Source organism: Sprattus sprattus, assembly GCF_963457725.1.
Source record: "Sprattus sprattus genome assembly, chromosome: 1".
NCBI lineage: Eukaryota > Metazoa > Chordata > Actinopteri > Clupeiformes > Clupeidae > Sprattus > Sprattus sprattus.
The window spans coordinates 75,782,754-75,799,815 of NC_137920.1; the positions used below are offsets into that span (position 1 = coordinate 75,782,754).

Below are 17,062 nucleotides of genomic sequence, written 5' to 3' on the forward strand. Positions count from 1 at the left end.
GACTCTAGTCCGGTCACAGGTGACTCACTAATAAGGTAATAGGGGGTAGTACAGTTGGCAGTGACGGCAACGCTCAGTTTCTCTCAGCGCATGAAAGGCTTCACGTTAAACACATATAGTCCATCTGAATGAAAGGTAATATACTGTATGCATAAGGCTTTACTTTGCTCTCCTTCATGTTTAATCAACTTCTTTGATTAAAAATTGACTGTTTACCGTCCTACTTTTGGTTAAAGTTGTAATAAACTGTAACGTGGCAGACTTTACTTTAGTCACCCGTCTAGTCTCAACTTGCGCCATTGGTCCAAAACGGTCATGAAATGACTTAACATGATACTGCATATAGGCTTCAGCGTGCGGTAGGAATGACTAAACAAAACTGAGACACTTAAGGAAGATGACATCCGGAAGAAAGCTCATTACAATCGCTGTAGAATAAACATGAAATGAATAGGAGACGCAAGGGAGAACATGAGTGACACATTGATGCCTTTCTGAATCATTTATTGAGTCTTACAAAGAACAGATATTACAAAGTATTAAGGCTACCCAAAGCTTGAGAGGAGCCAATTTCAACCAGAAAGAGACACTCTGAAACACTCCAACAGTTAGAAAAATGTGATCTAATGAGTGGAGGGGATGGGGAGCTGGGCTGGATTCTTAATATTTCGGTCTGTTATTCATCGATCATACATACATTTTTCATTCGTCCAAACTTTGATCCACTAGCAAAATAAAAATCACGAAATGCAAATGTGTTCTTTAAGAAGACACATGAAAAGCAAACTGTTCTGCAAATGTACAACTTAAAACTAAAAGGAAAAAAAGAAACCACACAAATGCATATTTAAAGTCAGGAGGGACTCAAGGGGTCCATTTAAAATGGTTGGACCACTTCAGTTTGGAGGTCCACATAAAGATGCCCAATCCTGATGGGAGATTGGGGTGCTGTGACTTCACATTCAATACGAGGGTAATCCAAATCTAAACTTTCTTTTAACACTACAACCACAGTCTGCTGAAATCTCCTGAAAGCCAGTTTTGGGCATCTGTTGCGTTGGCAACTGCTCCATGACTGGGAAGGGGAAGACCTGGAGACTTTATGGGAAGGGAGTAGATTTGTTGAGTGGCTGAGGGGGGGAGGCATGGGACTGATCTGGTCAGCAGTGTGTGTGTGTGTGTGTGTGTGTGTGTGTGTGTGGTTACTCACCTACCATGTGTGGGTGGACTGAAGGTGCAAGGCCCTACCTGCTTTTCTTGTGTTTTTGGCTTACCACCCCTTGAGTCCTTAGAGCAGTGCTCTCCCTTCACCGAGCGGCCGCGGCATCTCAGTTTTGAGTGCACGTCTCGTCTCGCCTTACTGGAAACACTTCAAAAAACACCAAACGCCACACAACAAGCCAAGGCAACAATTCCTGCATACCCAATCTATACGGTTTGCCTCTTATGAAGTATGGCAACTTGAAACAAAATTCTTCCAATTGTAGGGTGGGTCTTAGATTAAGGCTTAAATGCTTACTAGTGCTTGCACTGGCATGAACACATTTCAGCCGTGTGTATGGAGTGATTCACACTACATTTGGGTTAAACTCCCCAGAAAAAAACGAATTCCATGATCACATGTAATGTTTTCATATGAGGTCTCGCTTAAAAAAAGACATTGTGTTCGCAGAAGGCTTAAGAAACCTTGGTCAGATGGCATGGACGATAAGACACTGAGTTGTATGCCTGATGGAGACAAAAAGGTAGAGAGAGACCATGACAGTGTCATCTTAGATTGCCATGCCAGGGAGTCCCCTAGGTGGTGTTTTTGAGGTACGGCCGACTACATAACTCTTTGTATGTGTGGCGGTCTTACGCACCTCTCAGGTCCTTGTGTGATTGAAGGTTTCTGTGGCAGTTTTTCTTGGCCTCCAGCATTATGGATCACTCTGCAAACATAAAGCGGGCCTGCCTCAGTAGGCATAGCCTTCCAACAGGAGGGGTTGGGATCAATGAGGGGAGGTGTGTGGTCAAAGTGCAGGCGTGGTTGGGGGGCAGCGGGCTTTACCTTTGTGGGTGGGTGGGTGGGGAGTGCGTCCGTGGCACTGTGCGACTAATTTTCTTCCCCCCGCGGTCACACTCAACATGGCATCCATGGGCCCAGCAGCCATTTTAGCTGTAGTTAGCGAAAAGGGAGAATGTGGCTGGAAGAGCAGTAAAAGTAACAGTCATGCACTACAGAATGAACACATGATCACAGACACAGCAGCGACATACAGGTTACATGTGTGTAGGCCTGGTGCTGTGTGTAGAGCTACGCCCCCCACCTCCCTCCCTCCCTCCCTCCCTCCCTCCCTTTCTTCACTCCCACCCCCACTGACCAAGATAACAAAACAGGAGGAACTGACTGATTTTTTTTTGTTCATTTCATGTCTGTCTGCAATTAAGTTTAGTCATTTATGCTTTTGGGGCTACAGTGGGACTTTTGTACGCAACACTGCAAGAAAAACAACATTGCCATTGCAGGTGACTGGTAAAGCAGGTTTTTATGAGAAAATCTTTATAACCAGTAAAAATACATATATATAGTCACTTGTCAGGACAATGTTGTGTGACTTACTTTGCTTGTTATTCTATTACACTTTACACAAGTGCTTCTCTGTAGAGATGAAACTCTTTTTTAGGTATCGTTATACTGAACTGTGTTACGGTCATTCCACAGTCATTTTATTTTCTGAAGACTTATAATCTCTCCTTTCTTCCAATTATATTAATTCAACCTATTTGCAGTAGGAAACAATAACTTTGGGCTTGATGTTTTATGGTAAGGTATGATGTTTTAATTAGAATATTATGCCAACGGGCACAAGATACATATGAATTATTTGAAGCACTTCATTGTCTTCTATTTCTAAAAACCAAATTACTGTTTAAAGTGTCAGCCACAAAGGCTAGACACGGTTTATAGGCTTTATATGTTTGGGAGAAAAGAAAATGGGAGCATACAGGTCTCGGATGGCGCTGTTGTAACATGTGTGACGGTGAAATTCAAATTGAAGTAAAAATGAAAAACAGGACATATTGACAGTGGTTTGAAGTAAGGCCTCCCAACTAGGAAAGAATGACATGAGAAAGAAAAAATAAATTTCAAACATCCTGCTCATTCTAGACATGTTGAACAGGGTGCAGAAAAATTAAAACAAAAACGGGGTTCTTTCCATTCTGCTCCAGCGATAAGCACTGACAGCTGTGTTCTTTAACCATTTGACAGCTATGAGGTTACACTCTTTGTACCACGTGGAAACAACATTATACACACGTATGCCTGACAAAATCCTCCCCTCAAAGGCATGTCCAATAGACTGATCCCCTCTAGTGGTCAGTTTTTCCCCTTAGAAATGGTGATCGCAAAATTAGAGGTTTGGTTTATTTAAAAGGGGTGTGCATTCGTGAAGCCTGCACTAGAAGGGAATGTGCTTGGATTGTGTGTATGACGCAAATTTGTGTGAGTGTGTGTGTGAGTGTGTGTGTGTGTGTCAATGAACATGGCAGTGGGTTTGTTGATGTGATGCAGTTAACTTTGCCTCTCCTTGGAAGCCTGATCCGACCCCAATAGGGAGGGACAAGCCCACTGCTGTATTGTGTGGAAGTGTGCGATCATATCCTGTTCATGAACTAAGATTGGGGGGGGGGGGGGGGGGGGGAATGTCATCCATAAGTGTTCCCTGTCAATGGTCTAGCGCTTCTCACACACACACACACACACACACACACACACACACACACACACACACACACACACACACCACTACATGAACACACAGGTCCTTTACTAAGTATCCCTCAAACCCTCAGCCCTACCCTTTACCATGAATGGTTCAAGCAAAAAATATATTTCTTTGTTCTCAAACTAGAAACAGAAAAAAAAAGAAGTCTACAATGAAGAGCCAAAAGTAAAGGTCCAGAACATACTGACAGCAGACAACCCTACACCCCCCTCAGTAACTGAGGGAGTACGGAGTCCTCTAAAATCTGAAAGATGGTTACGAAGTGACAGACAGTACAGACACCGCCATCACAATTATTTACTTAGAAGGCACACTTAGTGGATATTTCTGACCACGTATATCAAAGATCAAGGGTAATTCTTTCAACCAAATGCAACACCAAAACCCAATTATCAGGCAAAAAGAAAAATGTATCTGGTAAAACTAACAAACCAGATGGATCTAGACTGCAAGTGGGCGGCCCTCTGTAATGGTTGATATCTACACTATAATCTTAGTCGGTCGGGCCTTGAGGACTCTCTGTTCATAAGGATGCCATTACTGATATTCCCTAAACCACATACAGCTCTTATACAGGTCCAGCAACGCATGACTAGCACTTTCACCCCATCCAGACACACACTCATTCTCTCTCTCACTCTCGCTCTCTCTCTCTGACACACATGTCTGATGTGATGAGACCTATCTGTAAGGGGGCTCTGGTGTGTGGAGGTGGGAGTAGTCAGGACGGCGGAGGAGGGGCTCCTTGTGTAATGGAGGCGGCTCATACACGCTAGGTGAGGTGGCAGCGCCAGGTGTCATGTAGTGCTGCTGGTGGACATCCATCGGGTTCATAGGCTGATGCACAGGAACGCAGGGCATGGGTGGCGGCGGCGGTGGTGGCGGGTATGTGTACTGCTGGTACTGTTGGTACATGGTATACTGCTGATACTGCTGGTACTGCTGGCACTGCTGGTAGTACTCTGCATAGCATCTGTGGGGGAGACAAGCGTTCACAGACATCTTTGGGCATCAAGAGCTGGTTCCAAATTTGAGGCCATTTGCAAGAATCAAGCATTACAACATTTACACTAATTTTCCATGTCAGTACAGTGAAATGTAAGCACTATATTGATCATTGAACACTGAGAATTAAACACACATATTTCTTTGCCAGGACCAGTTCTACACATTGATCAGTAAACTATGACATTAAGGGAGTCATCCACTTGACTGAATACATGCACAGTGTAGCTCGAAGCTCAAACATCCATTTCTAACCGACACACCACCACTAAGTTTACATAATGTGAAAAATCAGCATTATGAAAACAAACACACAGTGTAGCATTGTACAAATTTCACCTACCATCCTGCAAAAGAGCAAATGGTATTTATGATACAGGGCATAGTTTGAAGGGCAGAAACAGCTGGCGAAACCATGTGATGTGTATTCAATTTAATCATCTAAATTTGTCTAATGGAACCCATTTTCAACTTCAAAGCTTAGTACTAAAACGTAAAATGTATAGCTACACCTTTGTGTACACCTTTGATGAAATGTTAAATGTTTCAGCAGACATTCTGGCACTACCTGTGGTGTTGCTTGTGGTGAGGAGAGGTCAGCTCTATATTACGAAATATAGAGAATACGAAAAATAAGGGTTTCGGATGGAAACCCAGGTTTTTTTTAGTATGCTACTTTCACTCCTTGCCCCAATTAGATTGATGGTGTGGTGATGTGAATTACAGCATGACCGCACATTAGGTTTGTCTCGGGTAACTACATGCCAGTCCAGATTAATTAGATTGAAACTTTATCCTATATATATATATATATATATATTTTTTTTTTTTTTTTTAAATGTTTAAACTGTGAACAAACTGTAGGCTATTTGGTGGATCAATGCATCCAGAACCCTAGCAGAACCAAACTGGCAGCTGAAAGCCTGTTTAGCTGAGCATTGGGTCCAAGGGACTGAATAGACATATATAAAAGGTATTCATTTGCGTAACTGATGCTATAAGCTACTGGCTACTGACCACATAGGATATCCGAAAAAGACAGAGAAAAAACCTGGTACACAAAACACAAGAGTAGTAGTTACCAGTAGCATACATGAATAGGGAACGCATGACATATCGAGGATTAGAGGATATGTTTGTATTGATAAATCGGACCAACCGAGGCCTGTTGGTGCAAACCACTTGATTATGGAATTAGGAAGGAATAAATTAAGCCGCTAAAAATATTGTGTGGAACAATCGGAAACTACAAATGGTTCAGACATTAATACCAGTAAAGTATTTATGTCTGAACCATTTGTAGGTTCGGCTCTCACAAACGAGATTTTTAGCATTTACCGTTGAATAACCAGGATGTATACGTACACTCCAAACTCAAAGCTTTGTGTTCTGTGTCTACCTTGAAAACAACAGTCACAGTCAAGTAACCTAACTGATTAGCTAGCTAGTTTGTCAAGTGATCACTGTGTAGCAAACACCACGAATTTCCAGCATTTCACTAGAAATTGAAATCGTAGGAAAATACAGAAATGCAAGGTGTGTGGCATTGATTGGCTGAGAACGCAGAATGGGTACCTGGTGATTGGGTCCTCATCTACAGATGGCGCTTCTTCTGGTCCGCCGGGAGGTGTGGGAAGGAGGGCGCGCCGTGCTGTTCCTTGCTGCTGCTGCTGCCGCTGCTGCTGCTGTTGTTGTTGCTGCTGCTGCTGTTGCGGTTGGTGCTGCTGCTGTGATGGGAAAGGTTTATGAACTGGATCAGGTAACAGGGAGCGTCGCACTGGGCTACGACTACGGTCCCTTTCCGGAGGTTTGACGGCTCCACCTGCCTGCTGCTCAGCAAGGACCTGTTGGCCTTGTTCAAAAAACCGCGCACGCGCTGCCTCAAAGATGGCCTGGGCAGTGGAGTCCGCACCGTGGGCTGTGGCAGCATTGTGGTGGCCTGGGGCTGCGTTGTACGCTGGGTTTTCTACAGCGGCAGCTGATGGGGCTTTAGCTACTGCAGGATTATACTGACTATTGTACTGACTGTGGTAGCCCTCTGTGCTCTCGCTTTGGTCACCCACCAACACCTGGTCTGCAACAGACCCATACACCTGACTGGCAAGAGCGCCGTAGACAGCCGCACTGACTGGTTTGCCGTCTGAGGTGCCACTGGTCAGGTTCTTCAATGCCGTTAATGTTGGGTCGAAGCTCGTGGTATTGTAGAAAGAATTGTGCACACTCTGCTGCACTTGAAGGGGGAGGCCTGCAGCGGCGGCGGCTGCCGCAGCCAGAACTGCAGCCTGACTCTGGTGGTGCTCCATAGAGGACTTCCCTGCGGGGCAGTCGCCCGCATAGTGGCCCAGCTTCCCACAGGTGACGCAGGGGATCATGCAGGAAGTGATGGGCTTGCTGGGCTGGATCTTGGAGAGCTCCACTGAGAGCGGACGGCCCTTAAATGTTGTTCCATGGAGAGCTTCGATAGCAGTCAGAGCATCTTCTCTGCGCTCCATATGGACAAAGGCATAGCCTGCCGACGATGAGAGCCTGGCTGTGAAGCGAGAGAGACAGACAAAAGGTCAGAATCATTGTGGTGTTAGCCTACCCATAGCTTTGAAATGAGTGTGCAGTTTTAAACAGAAAACGCTTAAGTTCATCTCACTATAGAGTACCGGATGCACAAAAACATTCTTTGTTCATGTAATTGCTTTTTTTTTTGTCTGGACCAAGCTTTTAGATTACTTTGCATTTTAAAGGTGAATTTCCACAATGGTTAAACAAAGACCATTATATGTCACTACTTGTGAACACGGCGAACTCGGGGGACAACCTGTTTCAACAATTTCTTCACTGTTAAAGCAACTATACTCATGTGTGTCTCAAAATAGGGGAAGTGAACATGGACTAAAATGTTCTATAGTGGTGTTCTCAATTTCTTTCCAGTGACCCCGCATCTGTTTTTCTTTTTTTCCTTTTCTGTAATAACAGAGTTAAGAGCAATTAGAGAAGGGTAATGGGAACACAATTGACTCAAAGAAACAATGATGGGTTTATAATGGCCAACTCGGAACAGCACCAACATTTCCACCAACGGCCAGAAATATATTGCATCCGTTGCATTTAAAAAAAAGAGGGAAGCTGTATACTCTGCTTTAGATGCTATGCATCCGGTAGTCTATCATTCATATCTATTTCGAATCAGAAACTAACTTAATCGAATCGCTGGCTTGTGAGTAGTAATTGAATAAAGTCAAGGCATCTGTGCCAATACCCAAACCTTTAGAGTAATGTTTCTTTCAACTGAACTATTCTTAAAACACCATGTTTCTGATGTCGTATTCAGACATTCACTTACCTTTAACTTTGTCACATTCTATTACTTTGCCGAAGGTCTGGAAAAGTTCCTGCAGGTCCTCCGCAGAGCACAGGGCACTCAGGTTCCCCACGAACACCTTCGTTGAATTTAGGGGTCTCCCTCGCGATTCCTCCACCACAAGGTTTCGGCCTTTGAACTCAAGGCCATTTAGTGCGCTTATTGCGCGGTCCGACGCCCCATCTCCCTGCAGATGCACAAAGGCAAACTGCCTAAGAACACTACAACCTACAACTTGGCCATATGGACCAAACAAAGCCATAAGGTCCTCTTGAGAGGTGTCCAACGCAAGATTACCCACAAAGAGTTTCACCGCGTTGTTCCTATCCATCGCATCTACTGCAGAGAACACCTGAAGAAAAGAAAGAAAAAAAGGGAGTCAGCAAAAACTACGCACTTTATAAATGTGCCGTACATGACACGTATAACTGAAAAACAATAAACTAAATTTGAAGGCACACATTTTCATAACAACGCCATATATCTACTATGCAACACGTCGTTTCCGTCATTCAGAACCAGAGCTTTTCTCAGTCGGGAAAAACTTGGCTAGCTAACGTTTGCTAGTTATATGGCTAATGCGTTCTTGTTAGCTTGATTTTATTTGCCGCTGAATTAATTACGTTAAATGTAGACCATGTGTAACCTTTAAGTTACGTTTGACCATATAATAGCCAAGTCAATAGCAGTAACTACACATGACGGTAAAAACGGGATGGGTGTCGTTTCTACCTAACAGTGAACATAGATTAACGTAAACTAGCTGATAGTTAGCGTTAGCTGTTGCTACCCACATTTTAGTCAGCTAACGTTAGCTAGGTAGCAGGTAAAATAATTTTGCTTTATTCGCACTTTGCTTCAAACTTCCAAGTCATCAATCTCTGTGTTTAACCTTGCAAGCTAGGTTTAACTAATGCGCAATTAACTAACGTTACATAACGTCAGGAAAGTTAGCTGCAAACGTCCTGTACGCCCCTGTACGTCTACAAGCATGTATAATTTGCCTATTCAGACAGGATGTAGAAATTATTTAGTTAAGATTTTAAGGCCTAAAACCAGTTGTGCTCGAAATAATGTACGCTACCGTTAGCTTCGGTTGCCACAACAGGGCAGGCGATAACCAGGAGGGCTAGCTAGCTTAACTAGCTAACAAGGATACGTCTACAAGAGAAATTTCGGCGCGGCTTGCCAGCTATCGTTAGCTCAGGAAGCACAACAGCAATGACCAAGAAAACTGTAATTAACATCAAACGAATAACACATATGCCTCAACCCCCACCGCAATAATTGATGAACCATTTGCAAATACCATTAAGAATGAAAATGTCTTCTAGAAGGATCGAAAATACACCCTCTGACGGCCTCCAATCTTACCCGAGGCGATGCAGTATATCCACCATCGAAACGAGAATGAATGTTACTTAGAGCTGAAGTATCATTTCCGGTAAGATGGAGTACTTTATGAAATCGTTTAGAAATTCGTCCAAATAAAAGTCATACGTCTAGTCGAAATGCATTACCAATTATATGTAACCGTCTAATCTGAAAAATAAAAAATGGTTATTATACACTTTTACAGTCTATAGTAGTTCATATGCTCCAAATAAGATCAAAACTCCATAACGGTGCTAGTGGCAAATGGCAAAGATCAGGTTGGACTGGACTAATTCGGTGTCATTTTTATAAAGAGTAAGATGTTTTAAAGAACAATAATACATATTAAGGGGGTTTCTGTCATCCAAGCCAGCTGGTTGAAATATTGAGCACACCTAATTTCCTGGGGCTAGAGAAGAGAGATGTTTGGGATTTTTCTGTAGGCTTGTAGGCCTTCTCTTTATTGTTTGAAAATGCCATACGATACTGAATGGATAGAGACGCTTAAGGCCAATAAAAGCAATGCATTGAGCAATTTTATCATTACAGCAGCCTAAACATCAGAACCCGAAGTTAGGCTAATCATAGACTACTGAACTGTTCAGTATTAATTTTCTGTTGTAGGACACCCAAACTTAATTAATTTCTCACATATTTTAAGACAAAATTCATGAATGCTTCAATGGATACATTCATGAAAGACAATTCACACACACAAAAAAAATACTACAAGACTTCCAATAAACAGTGTTCTCTAGTCCTATTACAAATGTGCATAGCTTACTAAATAAGTTTAATGAGTGCAAGTAGTACTGACTATCACCCATGGTAGCATTCTCCTTATCTCATAACATTGACAGTAACTAAGTATTGAACACATTAAAGTTACTTACCTCAGGAGAATATAATAACTCTAGCTAGCCAAATACATGTTTACGTCTACCATGACCTCACATTTACCAGACTCCTTTCTAATCCCTTATGCTTTCTCTGTTACCGTTCCAACCTTGTCCTTCTTATGATCTCTTATTACTTGTTCTTTTTTCATCAATTGGTGCCAGTATGTGTAAGGCTACATTGATTGTGTATTATTTAACCATATTAATTATGAATTACAAACAATGACAACAAGTTTTGAGTGTCAATATATTGTATGTTGCTTTCCATTTTGTAGCTCTGACTGCAGTCTTACCAACTAAGAAGTAAAGTATGCCTAATAAGTATTGTGATTATCCAAGACAGTAATAAGTTAAGAATCAGATAACATTTTCAGAGAATACATTCCTTAAAGGCACAGTGTGTAGTATTTGGTGGTATATAGTGGTGAGGTTGCTGAATTGCAACCAGCTGAATAACTTTTCCCTTTACAAGCACGTGCAAGTGCCTATGGTGGCCATCAAATGTCATAACACGAAAAGCCCTGTCTTTAGCCAGTGTTTTGGTTTATCCGTGCTGGGATACTCATTCTAAGATAATGAAAACACAACCATTCATAGTTATACATTATTATACACTAATGAAAACATGAATACTATATTCCATTTATACTAATAGAGGCCACTAAAAATCACACAATGTACCTTTAAGACAATAAATTAGTAATCTCTAATTGATTTCTTGCAAAACTTCTCCAACGCTGTCAGTCAAATCTAACTAGTCTGAAAATGCTTGGATTCCAAGGACCCTGCACTCAGAAGGGGCCCTCATAAAACAAATGACCTACATTATTATCATGACACTTAGTGTCATTAATATTATAATCTACCTCAAATTTACAAATTTGATGTTTGGTTCTCTATTTGTTTTGGTAAAACCATCCTGAAATCCAAAAGAGAGAGAGCCGTCAGGAGATGTGACATCACGTCCACATTAAAGAAGACAAAGTCAGACAATTAAAAAGCAAAAAAAAAGAGAGAACAGGGGGAGAAGGGTCAATAGTTGGTCACCCGATTTTCCCCACAGAAAGGTGTATTTATTGATCAACCATCCGTCGCCCATGAAATCCCTTGTGCTTCGCTTTGGACAAAAGCGTCTGCTAAATGACTAAATGTAACTGTAATGTAAATTAACACGTAATTACACAGGAAACAAACCATTATGAATGCTCACAAGAGCAACAGTTTTAATAACATAACGTTAGCTTCGTGATAAGCATGTCACTTGCTTGTTATGTCAAACAAACTCAGAAGTGAAGTGAAAGTCCTCTCTATGGCAGAGGTGGTGTAGACACACACACTCTAAAATCCACCTCTGCATTTAACCCATCCAGGGAAGTGACACACACACAGTGAAGTGAGGTTACACACTAACCCGGAGCAGTGAGCTGCCTTTGGCGGCGCCCGGGGAGCAGTGATCAGGGTTAGGTGCCTTGCTACTTCTTCAATTCCATATTCCTGTTCTTCTGTATCTGTTGCTATCTTTTCATTGATCTCTCTTTGAATATTTTGCTTCGTGTCTCCATCCTTACTGAAGGCTGAAGTGCCTTGCTCAAGGGCACTTCAGCCGTGGATGTGGGCATGGGAGAGCAGTGCTCTACCACTTCCCCAGCCCACATTTTTCCTACTGGTCGGGGATCGAACCGGCCACCCTACGGTTTTCCGGCCTGAAACCAGTAGGCCACGGCTGCTCGCAGGACTGCAGATTAGGTTTATGACGTATCAAATGCATCTTCAGACAAAACCTAGACAAGTCAACTTATATGTATCATTTCTGTTGAACTTCTTGTGCTCTCAAATTGTAACTATTTAGCTGCACCCAAGGAGGAAGTGACGATTTCATTGGTTAATTTCGCACCTGGCATTCCTGGCATTGGTGGGTGAATTCTCTGTCATTTCACAACAACCTGAGAGAGAGCTCAGAAATCTGTGCGCAGAAGTTTCACAAGCGCACAGAAGCAGCCTGTCTGCAAGACACTGGGGCTATTTGAGCGAAAAGGCCAGTTTTGAGGGGAAACGTTACAAAATCCGAACATGAAATTAATTAATAAGGATCTGAAATTGAAAGACCACGCTCTTGATTAAAGATGAGGAAAAAACTCCTACTTCAACTTCAAAAGAGTTTTGTGGGTGCACTAACAGCAATGGCAGTCTATGTGGGTGGCTTAGGTTTGGGGGGGGGGGAATCAGTAATCCTTAACACTCTGGTTTTACTGTATCTATGGTTCTTGACATATTAGTTCCACAGAGGTTTTATGTGTTACAGGAGTAGCCTATTTCTCAGAAGTATCAAGCTGTCCACAATTTCATCAGGAATGTGTACACATGAATGGAAAGTGGCAAGCATGTGTAACCACAAAATACAGTATGCATGGGAATAATAGATTGATGGTCCTTCACACTGCCGCCACCCGAGGGGCCCAGGGGTACTCTGCATCGCCACCGCCAGCCAGGGGGCAACCTCCATACCACCCCTGCCGCCAACCAACAGGTGTAGCATTCTGGGGAAGCGAGAGACTGAGTGTTCGTCTTATCTGTAGATGTTCTGTTCTAGATATATCTCCACATGAATGTGTTTCTTTTGTGTCTGTTTTAATTTCGTCTTGTGTTTTGCTAATTTAGGTCCCTAGATAATTAAGTCCTATTTAATCATGTTAGTTTAGCGTTATCTGTCCACGTCAATGTCTTGATAATAATGAAGTATGCCCTGCCTTCCTGTCCTCCCACTACTTGTGAGTTCCTCCTCTGTGAATGCGTGCGGCGATAAATGGCTTCTGCCAACGAGGCAACGCTGCCAGTGTCGTCACTTCAAGAGAACTTCAAATGTAACAACACGCGAATGGCATGTTTATTAACACTAGAAAAACATTTACTCCCAACGACAAGTATCGGTTTTACATCTAGTCTGTATAGCCTATGGATCCGAAGGCAGTCAAAACTTTCAGCACGTCTAACGACCGATAAAGACTGATTATCACAAAGGTAGGAAAACAAAACTTTGTTTAAGTTATTATATAAATATAGTCTGTTTATATGTCAGCTTCTTAGATGCTGGTTTGGATTATGATTTTTGGGCGCTGGGTTATAAAAAAAAGCTTTTTCGTTAAACCTTGCATGGAATCAGATCAAGGAAGTTCGAGACGGAAGGTTTGGTCAGGTAAGTTCGTGTATCATGTCAGCGGAGCTGACATCAGGATAAAGACTAAACATTTGGGATTCAACCTTAATTAACCATGATTTTGTAAAGCAACCTATTTAGGCTATGAGAAATTCACCTCAGGCTCAATGGTTTACCTTATCATTAATGGAAAATTAAATCGGAATGATTGGGCTAATGGTAAAATAAGACGTTGACAGAATACACTGTATGATTTAACTACAACATCACAATTTCACCAGGCCTGCAGTCATATTGTGTCTCGTTGTCCACACATACTGTGTGCGAGACAGCAAAACGTAATTTTATATTTTATGTTAATTTGTTATTTCAAATCTCATCTAAAATTTCAGTTTTCCTATGTTTGTAATTCAGGATCATAGATCTACTAAAACTAAAGCACAGCAAGTAGGTTTCATGCTTAACTCACCAATTATTTCTAAGCAGTTTATTATTTTATATTTAAAACAAAATGTCAAAACCACACAACCACTTTTGTTTTTGCAAGTTTATCGCAGTGTGATCTGCAGTGCAGAGACTGCTCTGGACTCAGAGCACATGCCTTAAAGCTTTCCTGTCCAAGCCTGAACTTGCCAAGTTCATGTGGAAACTCAGTGGTTCTCAGTCTGCCCAACCCCTGCCTCCACTTCAGTGTTCGGAGATGTCCAATAGGCTATGTGTACAAGCCACTCCTACAAGCCACTGCATGCTGTGATTTTCCTAATTAAAAGTCTAGTATGAAAGCTTATAATGACTGGTACAACAGAGCCTAAAATAATTGTTGTTCCAACACTTTTGTTCATGATTTTTTCCTTCAAGTTTTATAACATTTATGTTTTCAGTAAAGTAAGAGTCCAACTTCAAATTTCCCTTCATTCAAACTCCTCATCTTTGCCACCTACCTGTTTAGATGGCAGAGAAAAGACAGCTGTGCACAGGCATGATTATGTTACAGCCTCACATGCAAGTGTAGACTGACAGACAACAATCATTACATTGTCTTGCAATCTGTTAGCATAGAGGTGCGCTACAATGTTTTAAAGGCCTTCCTGAAACAGTGGAGTCTTGGAGGCGTTTGTAATTCAGGATCATAGATCTACTAAAACTAAAGCACAGCAAGTAGGTTACATGCTAAACTCACCAATTATTTCTAAGCAGTTTATTATTTTATATTTATATTCAAACTCCTCATCTTTGCCACTTACCTGTTTAAATGGCAGAGAAAAGACAGCTGTGCACAGGCATGATTATGTTACAGCTTCACAGGCAAGTGTAGACTGACAGACAACAATCATTACATTGTCTTGCAGTCTGTTATTTGTGCATTGTCTGTGTCCTGGTTGACATTTCCTGTGCAGTGGAATTTATGACAGATACTTGTCAGACTTATGACGTTTACCTTATTATTATTTTTTAGAAATAAGCATATTGTTAAAATGCTCCAATAGGTAGGTTGATGTGCGAGTGTTCAGTAGAGCTTGGATTGTTTCTCTGTTTCGGTAGTTGTGCTCAAATGGTACTTTTCGGTTCCTATTACAGTCCTAGCTAGTGTGGGAAGATTGCATGTTTAATGAAAGGCTATATGGTCCACAGCAGTGACTGGAGCTTGCTTGCTAGTACCCATGGGACAGCCTAAGGTGTATACATCACACCTATCCCCTCCTTTTAACTCAATTCTGTTCAATGTCTCCTTTTTGTTTAGAGGAAGTATTTCCTGGCCCTGTCATCATAGGCTTGCTCTTAGAGGGTATTCACATCAGTTTATGAAATCTTAACTTGAGGAAGTCTTGAAAATCTTGATTGGCAAAACTGAACTGACTGAACTGATCACAATCCCCACATGTTTTTTCTTTTCCAGATGATGAGGTCTAAACACTTTTTTAAATTATTTGTATTATTTAAAAGAGTTAGGGTGGGAGGCAACAATGATACTAGCGCAATATTTGGGCAACAATGCAATTGTGATTATTGTGATTCTTTACATTTTGAAATATCATGATACTACACTGTAGCGATTTCTTTTCTTCCACCTCATAGGGATAACCATAGAGATGAAATATTATTGACTCTATGCCCTTAAAGCTGCATGAAAAATAGCCTCTCAGGTAAGAGAAACTGCAATACAGTTTCAATGTGATGAGTGTGTTATACAAGGCAGACTTGGGCAAACTGTCTGATTGAACACAATAATCATGAACAAGGCATTTTTATCCAAAGCTGAATATGGTCATTATAGTTCATTTTCTTTCAGTGTGCTGCAGGGCTTTCAAGATAAAAACCCATCTGCCTATCTAACGTTTTTATTATAGTTAGACACCAGTAAGCTAGAGGTGGGCTACAATGTTTTAAAGGCCTTCCTGAAACAGTGGAGTCTTGGAGGCGTTTGTGTCAGTGGGTTGGAAAGCCCAGAAGAATGTGTGGGCTGCAGTTGCCATAGCAGCCATCTGCTGCTGCAACAATCCATGTCAGCCCACACATAGTGATCTTGTGCCATCCCGACTTAAAGATAATGAGTGGTAATGGTCAATATGTAAATTTTGATATTTCCTACCTACGTGTTTTTCATGTCGCATTCTGTCCTGGTTAGACCACCATGATAGGACACAATGAAAATGGAGGTCTACAGAATTTATTGGAAAAATGTTCTGCATCTGTGTCTTATTTGATCTGAAAGTCAAATGTCAAAAAAGTCAGTTTTCAAAACAGCCCTCATGAAATATTAAAACAGGGTTCTATTCGCCATGGAACCATGACATTTGACTGTTGTGGGTTTTATCCGGATTCCATGCCAACACCCCCAATGCCCAGAGGCGAATGAGATGGGCGTGCAAGCATAGCATTTAATTCCATGTTTATTTGTATCGATGCTGTGAAAATAATTGAATTCAGGATTGATGCTGAAAGAAAAAAAAAAGGTTTTCAGTCAAGTGTACTTTGAGTTTGTTTCAACTATGGCATTTTTACAACTTTTGACTCACTTATCCCATGTCGTTGTGCTGCTGGGAGGCATAGGCTGTCTGGTTGTGAGGGTTGTATAGTGAATGAATGGATGGTGGGGAGATGGAAAAAGAGGTTTGACAGGGGATTGTGGTAAAATATTACTCAGGCAATGACAAATAACACTCACATGGTCTAAGACGCCAGAATAAAAGGAAGTGGCGGAAGTTTCCCAGCTCCAGGAAAACCAATAATCCGAAACAGACGGATTCTGTTTTTATACTTCTAGTTATACACCGGAAAAGGTGTTTAATTGCTTGTGCTGTTGGTGGGGGATTTCCCACAGAGACCAACCCCACCTCTCACTGTCACATGCTTGTACTCATACCCTACCCAACAACCTAGCCAGGAGGCACTACAACTTGTAAAAATATATAGATATAAGTAACCAACTGAGTCTAAAAATAACTAACTGAATGGGAGGCGACGCTTTCAAATGATTGAGAACAAATGCAACAGCAATTAGCATTTT

General features: G+C 41.7%; 1 protein-coding gene across 5 annotated transcripts; it reads right to left on the reverse strand.

Annotated features, from left to right (window-relative positions):
* Nucleotides 1-487: 487 nt before the first annotated feature.
* rbm14a (RNA binding motif protein 14a) lies at nucleotides 488-9,524 on the reverse strand. 5 transcript variants are annotated; one of them, XR_013968914.1, is made up of 6 exons: nucleotides 9,437-9,524; nucleotides 8,110-8,479; nucleotides 6,351-7,305; nucleotides 4,540-4,743; nucleotides 2,051-2,158; nucleotides 488-1,931 (listed from the first exon to the last, which is right to left on the reverse strand). XR_013968914.1 is itself a non-coding variant. In XM_080852779.1 (5 exons), exons 1-5 carry the CDS (start codon nucleotides 9,437-9,439, stop codon nucleotides 2,155-2,157), a joined length of 1,536 nt encoding a protein of 511 aa, XP_080708905.1. In that variant the 5' UTR covers nucleotides 9,440-9,524; the 3' UTR covers nucleotides 488-2,154. The 5 variants fall into 5 exon arrangements, 4 of the variants coding, with proteins under 4 accessions (XP_080708905.1, XP_080708906.1, XP_080708904.1 ...); XM_080852779.1 differs by having other exon boundaries at nucleotides 488-2,158; XM_080852780.1 differs by lacking the exons at nucleotides 488-1,931; nucleotides 2,051-2,158 and having other exon boundaries at nucleotides 3,765-4,743; nucleotides 8,110-8,314; nucleotides 8,429-8,479; nucleotides 9,437-9,522.
* Between the last annotated feature and the right edge of the window lie 7,538 nt (nucleotides 9,525-17,062).